This window comes from Myotis nattereri (assembly GCF_964212035.1).
Source record: "Myotis nattereri genome assembly, chromosome: 14".
Lineage (NCBI taxonomy): Eukaryota > Metazoa > Chordata > Mammalia > Chiroptera > Vespertilionidae > Myotis > Myotis nattereri.
In genome coordinates, this window is record NC_138089.1 from 34,240,862 (window position 1) to 34,257,669 (window position 16,808).

Consider the following 16,808-nt stretch of genomic DNA (forward strand, 5'->3'; position numbering starts at 1 on the left):
AATGATGGCCCACACTGTGAGCAATCAGATAAATTACTGGCCACATTAGAAAAGCCAGTTAACTGACTCCACTGTGAGTCAGTTGGGAGTTCCTTTTGTTTTCTGCTACAAAGAAGATTGGAAGGAAGCTGCATGAACGGGGTTTTCATGCAAAACTGCTCCAGCATCAATGGAACTTGTGAGAATCTAAAGCTAGATTAGAGGTTGGCTTATGCACCATTAGGAAGATTTCAACATGGACCTTGCAATACTAAGATATATATCGTGTGTGACATTGGTCTGGGCATTCAATCACATATTGCTTTGGTGAACTGCTTGAGGTCCCATTCACGTTCGTTATGCACCCCACTGTAGTGCCTGGTGGGTGGTAGGCATATCGATACAAGGTGGGGTATCATTTATTATTACTGTTTTGGCTTTTGCTTTGTCAAGTCTTGGGTTCTAAACCGCTGGAGGCTCTATCCCTGCTCTGTCCGAAAGAAGTAGAAGTGCCAGTATTTACATTCTTTTTAAAATATATATTTTATTGATTTTTTTACAGAGAGGAAGGGAGAGAGATAGAGAGTTAGAAACATCACTGAGAGAGAAACATCGATCAGCTGCCTCCTGCACACCTCCTACTGGGGATGTGCCTGCAACCCAGGTACATGCCCTTGACCGGAATCGAACCTGGGACCCTTCAGTCCGCAGGCCAACGCTCTATCCACTGAGCCAAACCGGTTTCGGCAGTATTTACATTTTTATACAAGACTATTTGCTGCAGCATCTTCTACAGTCAAATACCATCAGACCATCACCCAGGGGATGGTTGAAAATGGCACAGCCATCCCAGCGTACAAGGAGCTTCTGAAAACTAATAGATGAGCGAGAGGGACTGACTTCAAAAAATGTCCACATTACGTTGTTAAGCACAGAAGAAAAGAAGAGCAAGTTATAGAACGTGATATGTGGTGTGTGCCCACGTGGGTGAGTGTTTGTATGCAAAAATATTTTTAAAAATTTAAAACAAACTTATTTTTAGCTTCAAGTTATTTTTTTAAATGGTTACCCTAGAATGGTGGGAATAAGAGTCTGGAAGCATAGGTTAGTAAACTTAGTTTAGTTACTTTTATGTTGTTTAAATTATTTCAATAAGCATTCCTTTGTAGTTCAAATGCGTAAAATTTAAAGGAAAGTACTAAATAATACATATCATATATTTGTGTATGTATGTGTACATGTTTCCATATACATGTATATCTGGGTAGGTATATATATGCATGTACATATGTGTCTATATGTATGTGTGTACATATATATGTATATGTGTGTGTGTATACATATATATATGTATATATGAAATCCATCTCTCTGACACCTTGACCTAGCAGGTATTCAATAACTATGAGCTGAATGAATACAAATTGCATATTTGATAAGTATACTAATTGAAGAATATTGGTATTTCTTTCTTGTCATAGTAATAAGTTCTATTTTCTTTTAGTGAAAAGACATAGTTGAGAGTTGAGGGGAAAGGCATGCTCATATTTCTTCTTAGAAGAGATAGTACACCAATATTTATTGACTACCTACTATGTGCCAGACACTGTGCTAGGCTCTTTGCCTGTCTTATTTCATTAATCCTCACAACACCTTCATGAGTTGAACATTATTATGTCCATTTTACTAATAAGGAAACTGAGGCACAAAGAAAACATGCCCTGAATCTCAGAGCTGTGAGTCAGGGCAAGAGTTGTCTGCGCCCCTCTTTTGCCTCTCGGTAGGATGCTCAGTTAACAGTGCCACAGGGAACAGAGTTGCGTAGATTGGAAATTATAATCCAGGGACCACCGTGGCCCAACAGTTCACTTTTAACAGTTTATATGCAGTTACTGTCACAGCAATTCAGTATTCTGGGAGCAGCAAACACAGTGGAACTATCTCATGGTCAGATGTCCCTGCCTGGCTAGCCAGGTGGCACCAGAATAATTAGGAAGCAATTTATCAATTTTTATACATCAGTGTGCAAAGTTTGGAAAAGTGCTCCATTTGAGTCTGATGCTCCCCACAACACACACATGAATACCCCAGGTGAGGACTTCCGTTCTACACCTGTGGTTCCCAAAGTTGGTTGGGAGACATGGATCCCACCTCCCGTGATTCTGATTAGTTGGTCTGGGTGCAGCCTGGGCATGGGTGTATTGAAAAGCTTCCCACAGGATTAACTACATAATTTGTGAGGCCTGATGCAAAATGAAAATGCAAGAGTCCTTGTTCAAAAATTATCAAGAACTTTGAGACTGTGACAGCAGAGCACTAAACTACCTTCAAGCCCTTCTGTGCACGGGGCCTGGCATGACTGCACTGGCCACAGGCCCCTAAAGCCAGGCCTGGCTGCCCAGGTGGTTCTAAAGTGCAGCCAAGGTTTAAAGAACCAGCCAAGGATCTTTCAAAATAGATTAGTTAGTAAACTGCCAAAGGCTCTGGCATACCTGGAATTTATTTCTACATCTTTTGAGTTCCTTTGAAAGCAGTGCTTGCATGCGGGCTGCCTCTCACTGCAAAGGGCCGATGCAGAGGACGGGCATTATAGATATGAATGGGGAGAAGGAAGGGAAGAAGGAAGAAACCAATGAGTGTGTGGCTTTGGAAAGTTCCATCTGCACGGAATGGTGTGGATCACATGACTTTCCTAATTGGAAAATGTTATCCCATTGTTTAGTGTTTGTGGCTGATGTATCTTTAAGTGCTTCTAATACTTCAGCTTTAAATTACATCCTGTGTGGGTGTCTCATCATATAGTTTTTAAAACGGTAAAATAAAAACATGCTCTCCTGAGAGGCTTTTTGGGGCAGTGAAACTATTCTGTATGATTCTACAATGGTGGGTACAAGTCCTTATACATTTGTCCAAACCCATAGAATGAACAACACCAGAGTGACCCCTAATGTAAACTATGGACTTGGGGTGAAAATAATGTGTCCATGTAGGTTCATCAGTGATGGATGTTGATAATGGGAGAGGCCGCGAGTGTGTAGGGACAAGGAGCATATGGGAAACCTCTGTTTCTTCCCATTAGTTTTGCTGTGAACCTAAAGCTGCTCTGAAAAAAATAAAGACTTAAAAAAAAAGCTCTCCTTGGATAGGGAGAGATGGACTCTGAGGTTGGTCACAATGGTGGTGGTCATTACTGCTCTCAGAAATGTGCTCTGCAATCACTGGAAAGCAGTGGCTTAAAGAACAGCGATTCTGTAAAAATAGCTCCTTTCCTGTCTGGCAAAGAAATAACTTCATGTTCTCCAAGCCCAGAGGTTTTCAAAGCATCAACTGCCAAGAAGTCACAATCCATTAGCCTCACTCAGAGGCTGTGCCCCCTGCCCCAGTCCCCAGCCCGGTTGGGGGAAGCTCTGGCTGGGAGAAGAGGAAGAAGTCTATGCCAAGCCCTATACCCAACTTTGGGCTCATCACTTCCCCAGCCTTAGCTTGCTCAGCTCTACACAATAAAAAGAAATGATGGACTGGCAGCCCTTCCTAACAGGGTGTGGAGTGTGTGAGAACATGCTTTGTAAACTACAGACTGTTGGAGACACATGTGGGGAGGGAGTGGGGATGGAGGTGGAAGAGAAACGGAAGGAAATGTAGGTTTCTGCAGCCTAATGGAAATTGGAGGAGGTTTATTGGAGACACAGCAGGGCTTTTTGCCAGGCGAGTGGGAAAGTCTAGCTGCCCTGTCTGGGCATAGAAGCCTAGGGTGCTAAAGTCTGGGGGCTCTGGCGCTAGCATCTCCATTGTCTCATAAGGAGTGGGAGTCAATGGGCATACTGTTATTATTAGTAACGAACAGAAAAGCAAGGCCTTATGTGGCTGACAATCCAACAAACTGCTGTCACCTATGATCTTTGACCATATACTATTCTTAACAAACTATTTTTTGCTTTTTGGACACCTTCCCTATAAGGAGGGCCGGAACTTGAGGTCTGTGGTGCTTTTTGATTTGCCACGATCTGAGTTATAAAGAGCTTCCGAATCGTGGCCATACGCTTTTCATTTTTTAAATAATTCATCATCCTTAAAAAAAATATTTTCAACAAATCAAGCATTACCATTATATTTAAAATAGATGCTTATAAGGAATGATTGGGTAGTGATCGTGGTTGATTCTTTCCATGCAGAGCCTTTACTGACAGTAATTGCAGTCAGCCTAATTTTGCACTGGCTGGACTTTGATTGGCACATGTCTTTGCAGCAGACCTTGGAGCCTCTCCTACAGCAAAACCTCCCCGTGGCCAGGACTCAGCTCTAGCTTCAGGCCAGTCTGGTGGCCAGTGGCTCTCAGCAGGGGCTCTTAAAGTGTGGTTCCTGCCCAGCAGCAGCAGCATCGCCTGGGACCTTATTAGACAATGCAGATTCTTGAACCCCACCTAGACCTACTGGATCAGAAGCTCAGTAGGTGAGGCCCTGTGACTTGGGTTTAACATGCCCCCGGGTGATCTGATGCCTGGCTCAGATTTGAGAACAATTACCCTGGAGGCTGTCAGCTGAGAGTCATTTAGCCAGTGCCTGTGATTGTCCTCCCAGACAGACGGTGAAATTATTCCCTACAAGTTTCAGCTGCTTGCCAGCTCCCCTTTCCTACCTTCCTTGACAAAATGAGGAAAAGAGGAAGAAGAGGTTCAGCCGCATTAAATACCTGAGCTATTAAATATAAAATCAGAAGGAAAGGATTTTCAATTTTTGAAAATGAAACATCCAACCTGCCAGCAGGTATTTCAAGCAGTAGCTGTTGGCTGCGTGTAGCGTGAATCTACACACAACTGCACTTCTTTTTTTTTTTTTTTTTTTTTTTTTTTTTTTTTTTAGCAGCATTTTGAAGTCACAAACTGCCTTAGGGGGAAGGAAAGGGGGAAAGCAGAGCTTCTAGTTACTAATTCAAAATTCCACCAGAAAAGTGACTTTTAAAGAATAAATTTAAACTAGGTTTGAATTTCCAGCAAGTTTTATTACACAAGCCTGTGCAAGATAAGTAGGTTATTGCTGAACCAGGGATAGTAAAACCATGGCAGGCTTTCCGCTACCTCCTGACCCTGTGCTCAGGGCAGGCATTACTAATTGATTACAACCCTATTCCTCCTTCTCGGCCGAGTCCCCCAGGTACCCGTTACCAGGCTTCTGGAGTTGAATGAGATGAAACAGCCATTGTGTTCATAATAGCTAATACTGAGATGGTGAGAGCAAACTAGTGTTCTCTTTTCTGGTAGCTTTTTGTGGTTGTTAAGACAACTGCATACCTATAGACCACTTATTTTCCTAACGTAAGCAAGGACAGATAGTTAAAAATGCTAAACATACTGGGTTTCATTGTTGTCCTTCTTAAGGCACAAAATTGATCCTATTAGGAGAGGTGGGCCCGATGATGGGACCAAGGTATTCCAGGAAGAACATGCTGTTCCCAGGAAACGTGGGATAATCTTTGCAGCATACAACATGGGCACAGTAAATTCCAGGATCAGATCCTCATTCTCAGCAAACAGGCTTTGGCATTCCAAACTGCTGGGTAGAATTTACCATCAGCAGCAATGTCTTGGTATACTTAGTTGCTGTTTTCCAGAACAATAACCAAAGTGGTAGGTGGTATGAGGGTTATGTTCACCAGACCTAGATCATCCCTATTTGGGTTTCAATTCTTACTCTACCATTAACTCAACTAACAGCCTGACCTTAAGCAAGTTATCCCCTAAATGTTAATTCCCTCACTATTTTCAACACACACACACACACACACACACACACACACACACACACGGCTATTATGAAGGTTAAATAAAATAATGTTTATAAAGTTTATAGACCAGTGTCATGCACATGATGAGTACTCAGTACATGCCAAGCATATTATAATTACTGAAGACATCTATTTGCTTTCCTCTTCTAAAACTGCCTTCTGTGATTCTTACCCAAAAGAAGGCTACCCTCATGTTGCCCACCTTTACTCGGAATGAGCCCAAGAAAGTAAGGCTGGCAGGTGGCCTTTCTATCAAATCATCCCCAATAAATCCATCCTCTTCTTCAAAGAGAGAGGTGACAGGCCTTGCTGGCCCCATTCTCATCTGTACAAATTCCCTTTCCCCAAATCTCTTCACCCAGCCCTCTCACCACAAGCCTCCTTCTCCCTCACAATAAGCCATCTGTGGAAATGCTGAATCGGCAGCTGCTGCAGTCAGAGGAGGATGTGTTTATTAATTAAAATACAATTGGCATGTCTTCCCTTGGATGACACCTCCTGGTGACACCTCTACCTACATTTCCATGCACTTGACAGTCACACTCAGGGCAGCTGCATACAGTTATATAGTTTACACCCTGCAGGATTGCCATCCATGCAGTAGGGCCCAATCATACATGGCAGCCCTGGTTTATGTGCTGGGTGAATCTACTGAGCAAAATGACCAGAATTAACCAGTGCATTGGAATTCACCTGTTAAATGACTCCTATTAGTCAGATTCATGGTTACAAAGAGCTGATATTTTCCAAAGGCACCAGATGGCCTTTGGATAGAAACATCAATTTTTTCCATTATCTTCAGGGATAAGAGGAAAGGCTGCCCTTCCTTCATTCCACTGGGACACTTTCAGAACACCCATGAGCTCACTCCACCTCTCTCAAGTCTCTCCCCAATCTCCCAAACTCTACCCAGCTCTTATCCCTGTAATGATTTTTCCCTGAGGGTCTACTTTCATTTAACCTATACAACAAAGACTTAACTGAGCACACTAGGCTAGGCATGAGACTAACGAAACCACTCATGTCTCCTTGTCCCCACAGAACCTTGAGCCTGGTGATGAAAGATGGGTATTGAACAAATAATTACATAACGACAATGAGTCATTATAATTCAGTTTTCTTGAATGGTATCACACCTGGCTCATAATTACTATTTTATTCCTGTATTTAATACCTTCCACACTTTAGAAGACTCTTTGGCAGTTGATATAGTTCTTCAACCTCATAATTTCTAGATTTTACTCTATTGGCCTTCACTTGCTTGCACAACTACCACTTCCCAAACCCTGGGGGCCAGGCAGCCTTCCTCTCCTTTCAAGATGTTTAATCTGATGCCCCTTATTTCTGGCCATGGCATTTCTTCATGCCATGTTTCCCATCAACTCCAGGCACTAAGCCCAAGAGTCACTCCATTCAACATGATTGGATACATTCTGGTTTAGACCAGTTTAGTTATTTTTGTGCAGCCTTCCTTACCACCCTGGATCCCAGCATTTGCTATCTTAAACCCTCTCCAGGCAAAGCCCCTTAACTGGTCTCCATGCCTCCAAGGTTGTACTGACCCTTTCCCATCACCCCTTGCTAGTCCACTCCAAACACAGCATATATCAATTTTATCTCCCCACCTTAGTCCTGTCACTCACCCTGCTCAGAAACCTCTAGGAGTTCACCATTTTCTATAGAATAAAATCCATACCGCAGTCTCTGGGTCTCTAGGCCTCAGCCTGATTCTCTAACCTCAATGCTCAATACTTATCCTCAGCAAATTCTTCTCCCCTCCTTGTTTTCAGGATGTGCTACACAGAGTTTCAGCCCATCCAAAGCCTCCCAGGTCCCTCTTCCCTGGCTCCTTCCCTGCCACCAAGCCTCTCCTCCCACCTCCACCTATGTTTCTCTGAACCCCTCGTCTTAGCTCTCAATCACCTATCCTCTGTGTGTCTATGTTAAACAATAACCCCTGCAGGACAGCATTACTAGACATTCAGTGTATTTTCTGGAATCCACTACAGTTGCAGGCACAGAGTCAATGATTAATGAATAAGGATCTTGCACTCCAAACTTAATCTCTCCTGCAACAAACATGACCCTTTCCTCCGGCTCCAATTCAACAGACACAGGCTGGTTCCTTTGCAAATTCTTTGAAATAACCTTGCACAGTCCAGAAGTGTGCTAATAAGTGTTAAGCTATCATCTCTCCATAAAACAAAGAAACAAATACCCCCGATTTGTAGCATTTGCCAATTCCCATGGTGTAAATACTCCTACCATGACAGATGTCATGCGACGAACATGAAATCACTGAACATGGGGCTGGAAAGATTTGTAAGATTCCCAGCAGGCTGGGACAAAGACCTCTGCCTGGTCGCTGCTGACCACCCTCAAGCAGACATCTATCTCTCAAAGAAGACAGCACAAAATTGGCTCTTGTGAGGTAATGAAGCTCGCTCCAGCACACCACTGCTGGAAAATCATGTGCATTTTCTTCTTGATATATTAACTTTTCCTCTCCTGTCTCATTATCTCATGAGTTTCACAAAAACTTACTTTTTCTACTTGTGTGAAAGCTCAGGCCAAAGATTATTTCCTTTGTGAAATCTTCCTGATCCCCCCACCCACTCCTTGAATAAGGCTGAACATTGCTAGGTTGGCCCAACACTTTGTACGCACCTGTGTTGGAAATAACATAAAATACTGAGCACGTTATTATTGGTCTGTTTGCCACTAAGATTGTCAGACCTATGAGGGGGAGAGCAGTTTGTTCGCCTCTGGAACTCCACATCCAGCATGCAAGATGTGTTCAGAAAGAGGCTGATGAAGAAACAAGCGAAGGAAGGACAAATGACTTATGATTCTTCTTTTCGTGTTTCGGTACCACGTTGCAACCCAGTTTTTGCCCCTGCACTAAAATCTGGCAGGTGGCTAAGAGAAATATTGCCAATCACACTGTGTAAATCTTGCCTTACAAAAAAAATCTTTTAACCTGGCCTTCATACCAGCTCTTTTAGCACAAGGTGAAGTCAATCTCAGTGAGGCAGGGTGTGGGAGAAGCCAGAGTGAAGGCAAAGGAGAAAAAGAACTGGAGAATGGAGAAAGATTGGTTCCAACCTAGAGTGTCTACTGTTAAAATGGCACCAATCATGCAGAGTGGATTACTATCCACAGGGATTAGCTCTGGGATTTCGTAATCTCAAAGAGAAGAGTGTCTGGCTGAAGGTGTCAACAGCAACCAGGCAGAGGTCTTTTGTCCCAAGCTACTGGACATCTTATAAACTGCTAAATGTATCAATCCTTCCCCAGTATCATGTGAGCCACAAAGAAGACTGAGCTTCTCTGTGCAGAATACACAAACGTCATCGAAGGCTACACAAAAATTGCAGGTGAAGGATGAAACAGGCCATCAATTGCCCCTTTATAGGCTTCTAGTAGTTGGTGAGCTCACCCAACATTATAATTCCCTGGCAGGATCACAAGTGAGGAGGCTTTTTACTCCTCTCCTGACAAAGGCGGAATGGGGCTGATGTGTGCTTTCTGGGATGAAATGCAGCTCAGGACACATTGTTCTAAGCACATGACATAAATAACAACATTAAAATCACTAGCACCATTACCACATGACACAACCACAATTAATAACGTAGGGGAAACAGGGTGCAGGACTGAACATCCACCTCGCCAACACTCCTTCAAGTTTACTGGAGAAATCTGAGCCCCTAAGAGTACTCCACTTTATCTGGTATCCAGCCTTCCAAGTCAGGATCCTTAAGTATGTCAGTGTTTAAGGAGGAAGAGAAAATTATCTTCACAGAAGTGAAAGTCGTGGTTCAGTAACATATTTAATGAAAGTCAATGGGAAATATGTATAGACTCATGTGGATCAGATCATAGCCAGCTGGCTGGAACTCCTGAGGGGCTGGTGGGAAGAGTGGCATGCCCTCTCTGTGAGAGTGCCAGCACCCACCACAGTGATGCCATGAGGCTGGAGCTCTTTAAGAGGAAAACCAGAGCATGAAAATGGTGGCCTAATGGGGCAAGCTTTCAAATGCGACTTCCAATTTCACAGATGGCTTTTTGACCCCTCAGTGCATTAAGGGAGGCAGTGAATGGAAGAACAGTGACTTTCCCCTAAAGATAATATATGAAGTGGCTGTCTGTACAACTTTGACTAGACATATTTCATGGAGTTAAAATATAAAATATTATGGGAAGAGGCAACTCCATGGCTCTTCAAATATATGAATAAAGACATAGGAGCTAAAAAGACTGAAGCATATATGTGTGGTGAGAGCTTAAACAATGGCTAATACGACTTAAAGAAGAAAAGACAAATAATGTTGTAGAAGAAAATAAAAGTAGGAAAGAAGACATGAAGCAAACACATCTTTAATAATACTCAAAAGCAGCAGTAGAGGAGACAATAAAGAGATTACTTATAAAGTAATGAACTTTGGGATATTTTGCTCATTTACGTTAATAAGGCTGGGTTCACTATCAAACTGACTTAACTACCAATCCATTAAAGGAAGATGAAAATTCTGGATCAGTCTTTAGATAAGATTTCCTGAGAGCATCTCAGGCAGTTAGTTCTCTGTAAGGCTGGGTTTTTATTCCCAGCAGTAGGATAGATGAGCGCACACATGTTTCTTGAGAGTTAAACTTGTCATGTGTTACCATTCATATCATAGATGTTCTGTAGAAAATATAGTTATGGGTGAGTTTTCTTCTGGATCCAGGGCTTCCTCTTCAATTCATCATGGTCTGTTTCTAAATGCATGCATGTAGAAAAGGAAAACTGAATGCATGGGAAGAAATCTTGGCCCAAAGGCATGGAGATGTCATTGTCAGTGAGTGGGATATTAGGTCCCAGCTTTCTAAAAATTTCTATTTTTTTCAAAGTCTTCTCAATTGAGCGCTCTACATCTTTTTCCTTATCTGAATTTGGTGGTCCATTTCCAGAGCTATTTCTGAATCTTTTAAAACTACAGCTGACTTCTCTGCAACATCAGACATGGCCACCATGATCAAGGTCCCCCAAAGGTCCCTAGAAACACACTGCAGGTGGCCAAACTCATCTCCTAGGGAGAAAGATGGTAGAAAACACCTAGAGTGGTGGGCAGAAGATTTTTGGACACCAAGAGAACAGAAACGAGGGGAAGGGAGAGCCATACCTGCTCCGATGACCTCTTCAATTTTCACAAAAGATACATCAATCTCCTTGGCAAACTCCCGGACAGCTTCGTTGGGATCCTCATAAGTGAAGGGGTCAATGTAGATCTTCATCCCTGGGGAGCCTTGTTGGAGGAGATAAGCAGGGTTAACATCCGAAGAGGAACGGTGGTCATTAAGCACAGGCTGCTGTCCCCAGCAGTGAGGGTGTGGCTGGGGGGTCTCTCCTGCACACCAGGCTGCCCCTCCTTGCCTTGTTGGGCCTCACCATCTCCCTTCCCTCCGGGCCACGCTAGCCTGGTTCTCCGTCCTCTACTTCTCCTTCTCCTCCATATTCTCTTCTGAATTTGAGCTCTTGATGAAAAGTGGGACAGATTATTTATAAGTGACAGATCAGGACCAGTTCCCTTACCGGGCGCTCACAGAAGGCAAGGAAGCTGATTGATGCCAACCCAACGCATTAGCGGAAAAGTGGTGGTAAAATGGTAGGGCAGATATCAATATTTATCAACTTGACAACTTTCCTGAGTGGAGGCCGCCGTTAAGGTTATTACTGACGGCTATGTCCAGGGCTGGAAGAGGGATGAGGATGGATTTAAAAAAAGAAGAATTTGCTATTGGAAAAACCTCAAGATATAAATACCAAGACAGTCTACTAGAAGGGAAAATCCGAAGAGGGAAGCACAGAAAGTACTGATAGAGAAAAGAGCAGTGTCTACATAAAAAAAATGAGGTGGAATGAAAAAAAATGGTAATCAACCCCCCCCCCCAACCCTGTGCCTTCAGACACACTGAAGTATGAAAAACGAATAAAATGGTGAACGAGAAACATATAAAGAAATATAGACTTTGTCACTGATGTTTACAGTGGCAAGATAAATAGAGAATTGTCACTGCAGAAAAATGGATTAAAGAAGTGGAAGAGAGGGGACAAAAACAGGAAATGGAACCCAAGAAACAAATGGATTCATTCACAATGTAATTCTTCAGCATGTTAGCTGTCTCATTAGGCAAAGTATGGAGACTGTTTTCATGGAGGTGGTGTGTAGGAGGACGGTAAGCTTTGAAAGCTAACCAACACAGTCTAGCATCCGTCCTGGTGAAGAGGAGGCGTTTTCCCTGCTCACTGATGCCGTCAAGGTCATGTAAGAGTCAGGTTAGCAGGCCAGGCAGATCTGGAAACGCACAGTGCTCTATGCCCTCAGCTGGGGCCCAAGGCGCAGGCTGGACCTCAGGTTCCCTGAGCTCTGCCCCTCAGGGCTACATCCCCCACTCCAGCTTCTCCTAGAATGACTCCAAGCCCTTCACACATGGTTTAGTTTTGACATTTTCATCCAAAAATCTTCTGAAGATTGTTCTACAGCTTCCTCAAATTAGTGTTGGCTTGGTCACCAATTCATTCAAGGATCAAAGTGCCAGTGTATAATCCAGAGGGAGAAGGAAAATAGAGGAAAGAATTGAAGGATATTTCTTTAAAGCCAGAGAGAGCCAGGTGCCCTGCTCAGAGGAACTGCTTTTTCTGAAAGATGGGTTATTCCCAGTCATTAAATAAAATCACTGGTAGCATGCGGGAAGGCCTGCTTTAGGACAATCAACACCATCCTAGCATGCTCCTTGGAAACCTGGAATGACAACATGGACTTTGGAATCTGTTGACTGAAATTTGGACACAGCAAATAGATCACCTTTATACTAGAATGTTCTAATCCCTGGGAGATGCAGGAGAGAAATGGGGAGAGGGAGAGAGATGGGGAAAGGGATAGAGATGGGTAGAGGGACAGGGAGAGGGAGAGGGAGAAATTCTACTTTAATAACAGTAGAGAAGGGGAAAAAGGATGGTGGTTCATCTCTTTCTCATTTGGTAGGGAGAACAAATGAAGAGGAAGAAGTATTAAGGACAGGTTGAAAGTGTCTAACGAAGCTAGACAAGCAGCTCCAGAAGCAACACTTGAGACAAGATATTGAAGGCAAGTGGCTTATCTGGGCCCTGACCCTAAGAAGTTCCTGTGAGTGAGTGGGGAAGTAAGAAGGAAAGGACGGCAGCCTCTGGAGTGTGCTCTCAAGCCACTACCACTGTGGGGGACTGAAGCAGGCTTCAGCCCCTGGGAAGCTCTGGGGATCCCGGAAATAAATCACCATATGCTTCAGAGCTGGGCCACCCCGTAGAGGAGGGAGCTGTGTTATTACCACACGATTCCCATCAGTCATTCGCTGGAGCTGCTTGGCCTGCTGTGCAGGTGGGTGGGGAGGCCCCATGGCCAGAGAGAGCATTTAGGTCAATTTGGTGAAGGGGGTAAAATATATGGTAACAGAAGGAAACTAGATTTTGGGTGAACACCCAGTAGAGTATACAGATAGTGAATTGTTATACACCTGAAATTTCTAAGTGTTATTAATGAATGTTACCTCAACGAATGAATTAAAAACACACAACAGAAACAGATGCTGTAGGTGGAAGTCAGCCCATGTGCATTGGAGGGGTGAGGGCATGAGAGGAGGCAACAACAGACCCACGCAAAATGCAAAAGGGACCACAGCTAGTGTCAACAACCTGTGACTTTTCCCAAATTCTGTGCTGAGAGGAGGTTAAGAGCCCAGATTCTGAGGCCCAGAGGTGAGGTCAGAACCCCAAAGATTCTTACTAACCCAGTATAATGCAACTAGTCCATATCCATCTCTTTTAACAATTTTCTCCTCTGCCAATGGAGGGAATAACACCTCCCTTTGGGGTGGTGATGATGATAACCCAGTGCAAGTGACATGCCTAGCACAGTGCCTGATGTACAGAGAGGGCTCACAAACTGATATACTCAAGATGATTACCAGTAAATTGTTCTAGAAAGTGTCTGGGGAGGTAGGAAGGGAAAGCAAAGCGGGGTGGGCAGTGAGGGACATAAGCCACTTAGGGTTATATTAGTTACGTTAAAAATGACTACATTGTTATTTTAGATCAAGGGCTTTGAAACGATGTATGTTAAGCTGTCCTAAAGGATCTCTTCCATGGAACTTAATTAAACAATCTAGAATGTGCTGTAATGAATGATTTGCAAGTAAAGACATATATAAGGATGAATGAGAAAGGAGTCTCAGTTAATGAGCTTTACAGATACTGGCCCCAATGAGTTCTGGGAAGGAGCTATTCCCAGAAGGGAATGGCTCATGTCTTCTTGATGGTGCCAGGATTCTTTTAGGCCAGTAATAGGCAACTAAGTGCATCTAAATGGGAGAAAGTTCACACTATAATGACCGGTGCAGTTTACTCACAGAGAGGTTTGCTACCTTGCTGGTTTGTAGAATTATGGAGTGTGTGTGTGTGTGTGTGTGTGTGTGTGTGTGTGTGTGAATGTGTGTACCTGCACAGCTGCTACTCTGGGGCCAGGGGTTTTGATTGTTTCACAAGAAGTGGAGAGGTTGCAAGGAGCCTAGGAGTGGTGAGGTGGTGTTAATTAGAATGCCTGGCCTCTAGGCAACAGTAGGGATCAGTCCTTGTTTACCTGAAATTGAGGATCCTATTGCTACATTGAGGAAAGGAAACTGACATCCAAAGCCTAACAAAGGCTCAAACTCAATGCTTTTCTTCTGATAGGGTCTGACAGGGCTGACCTAGGAAATGGACCTGGCCTACAACCTCTGGCTGGGGGCGGAGATGGGCTGTCCTAAATCAGAAGAGTGATGCGGCTGAGCACCTCACTTAATGGCTCCCCCTGCATTGCCTAGTCTCCTCGTCTCCTCTGGGTGACACTTCTCTCCAGGCCTCTCTCCCGTGTTACAGCCAGCCTTTCTCAAGTCCCAGATGATGATGAGAGAAAAGAATGCCTTGAGCTGGGCAGAACAGGTCATTTGTCTTTCGGCTCATTTTGCGTTTCTGCATAAATCCTGCATCAGCCTGTTCCTGCTCCCACTTGCCAGTGAGCAGTTTTTAATTATCAGGAAAGTGGTATTTAGTGCAATGAATCACCAGACAGTGAACAAGGAATTCAAGTCAGCTGCCGAGTCAGGCAGCGCCAAATGTTTGGAGATGGGGCTCAGAAAATGCTCTCAGATTGTGAGTGTTGGGGAAATATTATTAGTGGCACTAATCATAATATCGAATGTAATCTAGAGAGATCATATAAGGCGTTTTATAATGCTCTGTCCAATGCTTCACATTATTGTTAATATTCTGTATTTATAACATTTTACAGTTTCTGGTTATTTTTAAACATAGGGCACGTACCTTTGGCACAAAACTGGTGTGTATGGATCTAAACTTCTGATTGTTAGTGCCTTGACAGAGGAAAATATCTTAAATTGTATGATCTTCTAGTTTAGCAGTTTCTATTAAAGATCTAATTTGTAGATGCTTGTCCTCTGACCTCAAAACCCATTTATGCTATTGCTGGGGTCACAGCCTGGACTGCCTAAGCTTTAAAGGACCATAGTTCTGGGAGATCTGCCAAATCTTAAACATGACCCACGGCTTTAAATATACTCAGTTTGGGGAGAAATAACTTAGCCATGATCCAGAGTGTTCTTGTATGGCATGGAGAAGTCCTTGAAGCAGAGGGAACCCCTGGCCACTGTCAGACACCCCGCCTCATTAGATCAGGGTGCTGTCAAAAGTGACGATGCTGGGACAAATTCTGGGGAGGCTGGCAGATGTGTGGGGTGATTCTAAAAGGTCACTTGTCAAGTTGACAAGTGCCAGGTTTTCAGGGCAGAACAGAAGCAGGCTGGGAAAGGGCCAGTTCCAAAGTGTAGTGACATTTAGGGATGACAAGCGGAAGGAGAAGACTGCTCCTCTCCGGCCCTCGTGTGCACTCAGAAAGTTCAAAATCAGAACCACGGACATCTGCTAGGTCCATGGACGGCATGGCTGTCTGGGAGGCATCAGGGGTGCCAGGAAGAGCCCAATACCAGCCTGGTTCTAGAGAGGTAGTGAGTTCGGGTATTTTCAGTCACTGATATCTTGTGTCCCAATAGGTTTCACAGTCATGGAAAACAGGGAAGTGTGCTTCCATGTTTCCTACTCTGAATCCAGGCCAGATTTAGTCATTTTCGTGACTCACCTAAATTTGGTCCAGATACCTAAGCACAAGAGGGAACAGTTTAGGGAACTGCATAGAAAATTCAGACCCTGGAGGGGACTTCATCCAATTCTCTGTCTCAATACGTTGAGCACCCCTCATTTTTTCTCAGCACTGACTAGACACCCAAACAGCATTGCTCTAAGGACTGTGGGAGTTACGGGGAAAATACAGCTCGTGAAGTTCTTCGGGCAATTGAGACATGAAAGAATTGGGGTACAGTGCTGGAGAGTCTAGAGAGTAAGAGTCACACTTGGAAATAAGCTGTGAATGCTGATGAAAGCAGGGAAGGCAGGAGGCTGTGAATATCAGTCTTCAAGGTCAGAGGCTTAGCAGGACAAGTCACATGGTCATGCATTGGAGAGGGAGAAGCTTGGAGTGTCATGAGGCACAGCTCAGAGAGAGGACTGCCATTTCCTGGAGTGAGGAGACTGTGCCCAGCGTGAATGTGGAGAGAAGGGGAGTCTCAAGTGGAACAGCGCTGATGTACTAGCACAAGAGGACCTTGATTACCAAACAAAGGCATTAGGAACACTGTCGTCGGACACACAGAGCTGACAGCTGTTCCATCAGCAGGGGAGGGATGTACTGAGCAAGGCATCCGAGAGTACATTTGCTGGTAGGCTGCAGCATTCACATGCATTGTCAGGGAGGAGCTGGAGGCTGAGAAGACAACTATGAGGTTGTTGCACTCATGCAGGTAGGAGATAACAGGACTCAACCATGAGAACGGAAGATGAGGCAGAGAAATTTCAAAGGAAGAAGTCACATACTTGGTGAGCAACTAAAGATAGGAAATGAGGGAGGGACAAGAAGAA

The 16,808-nt window shown here is 43.9% G+C and overlaps 1 protein-coding gene across 1 annotated transcript in view; it reads right to left on the reverse strand.

The window, feature by feature from the left end:
- Window positions 1-16,808, reverse strand: part of EPHB1 (EPH receptor B1) — a gene marked incomplete at its 5' end in the record, with an annotated part of 260,244 nt that overhangs the window by 52,910 nt on the left and 190,526 nt on the right. The window contains one exon of the mRNA XM_081105506.1: window positions 10,927-11,049. Coding sequence (XP_080961632.1) covers window positions 10,927-11,049 — 123 coding nt within the window. The remainder of the gene's footprint in view (window positions 1-10,926; window positions 11,050-16,808) is intronic.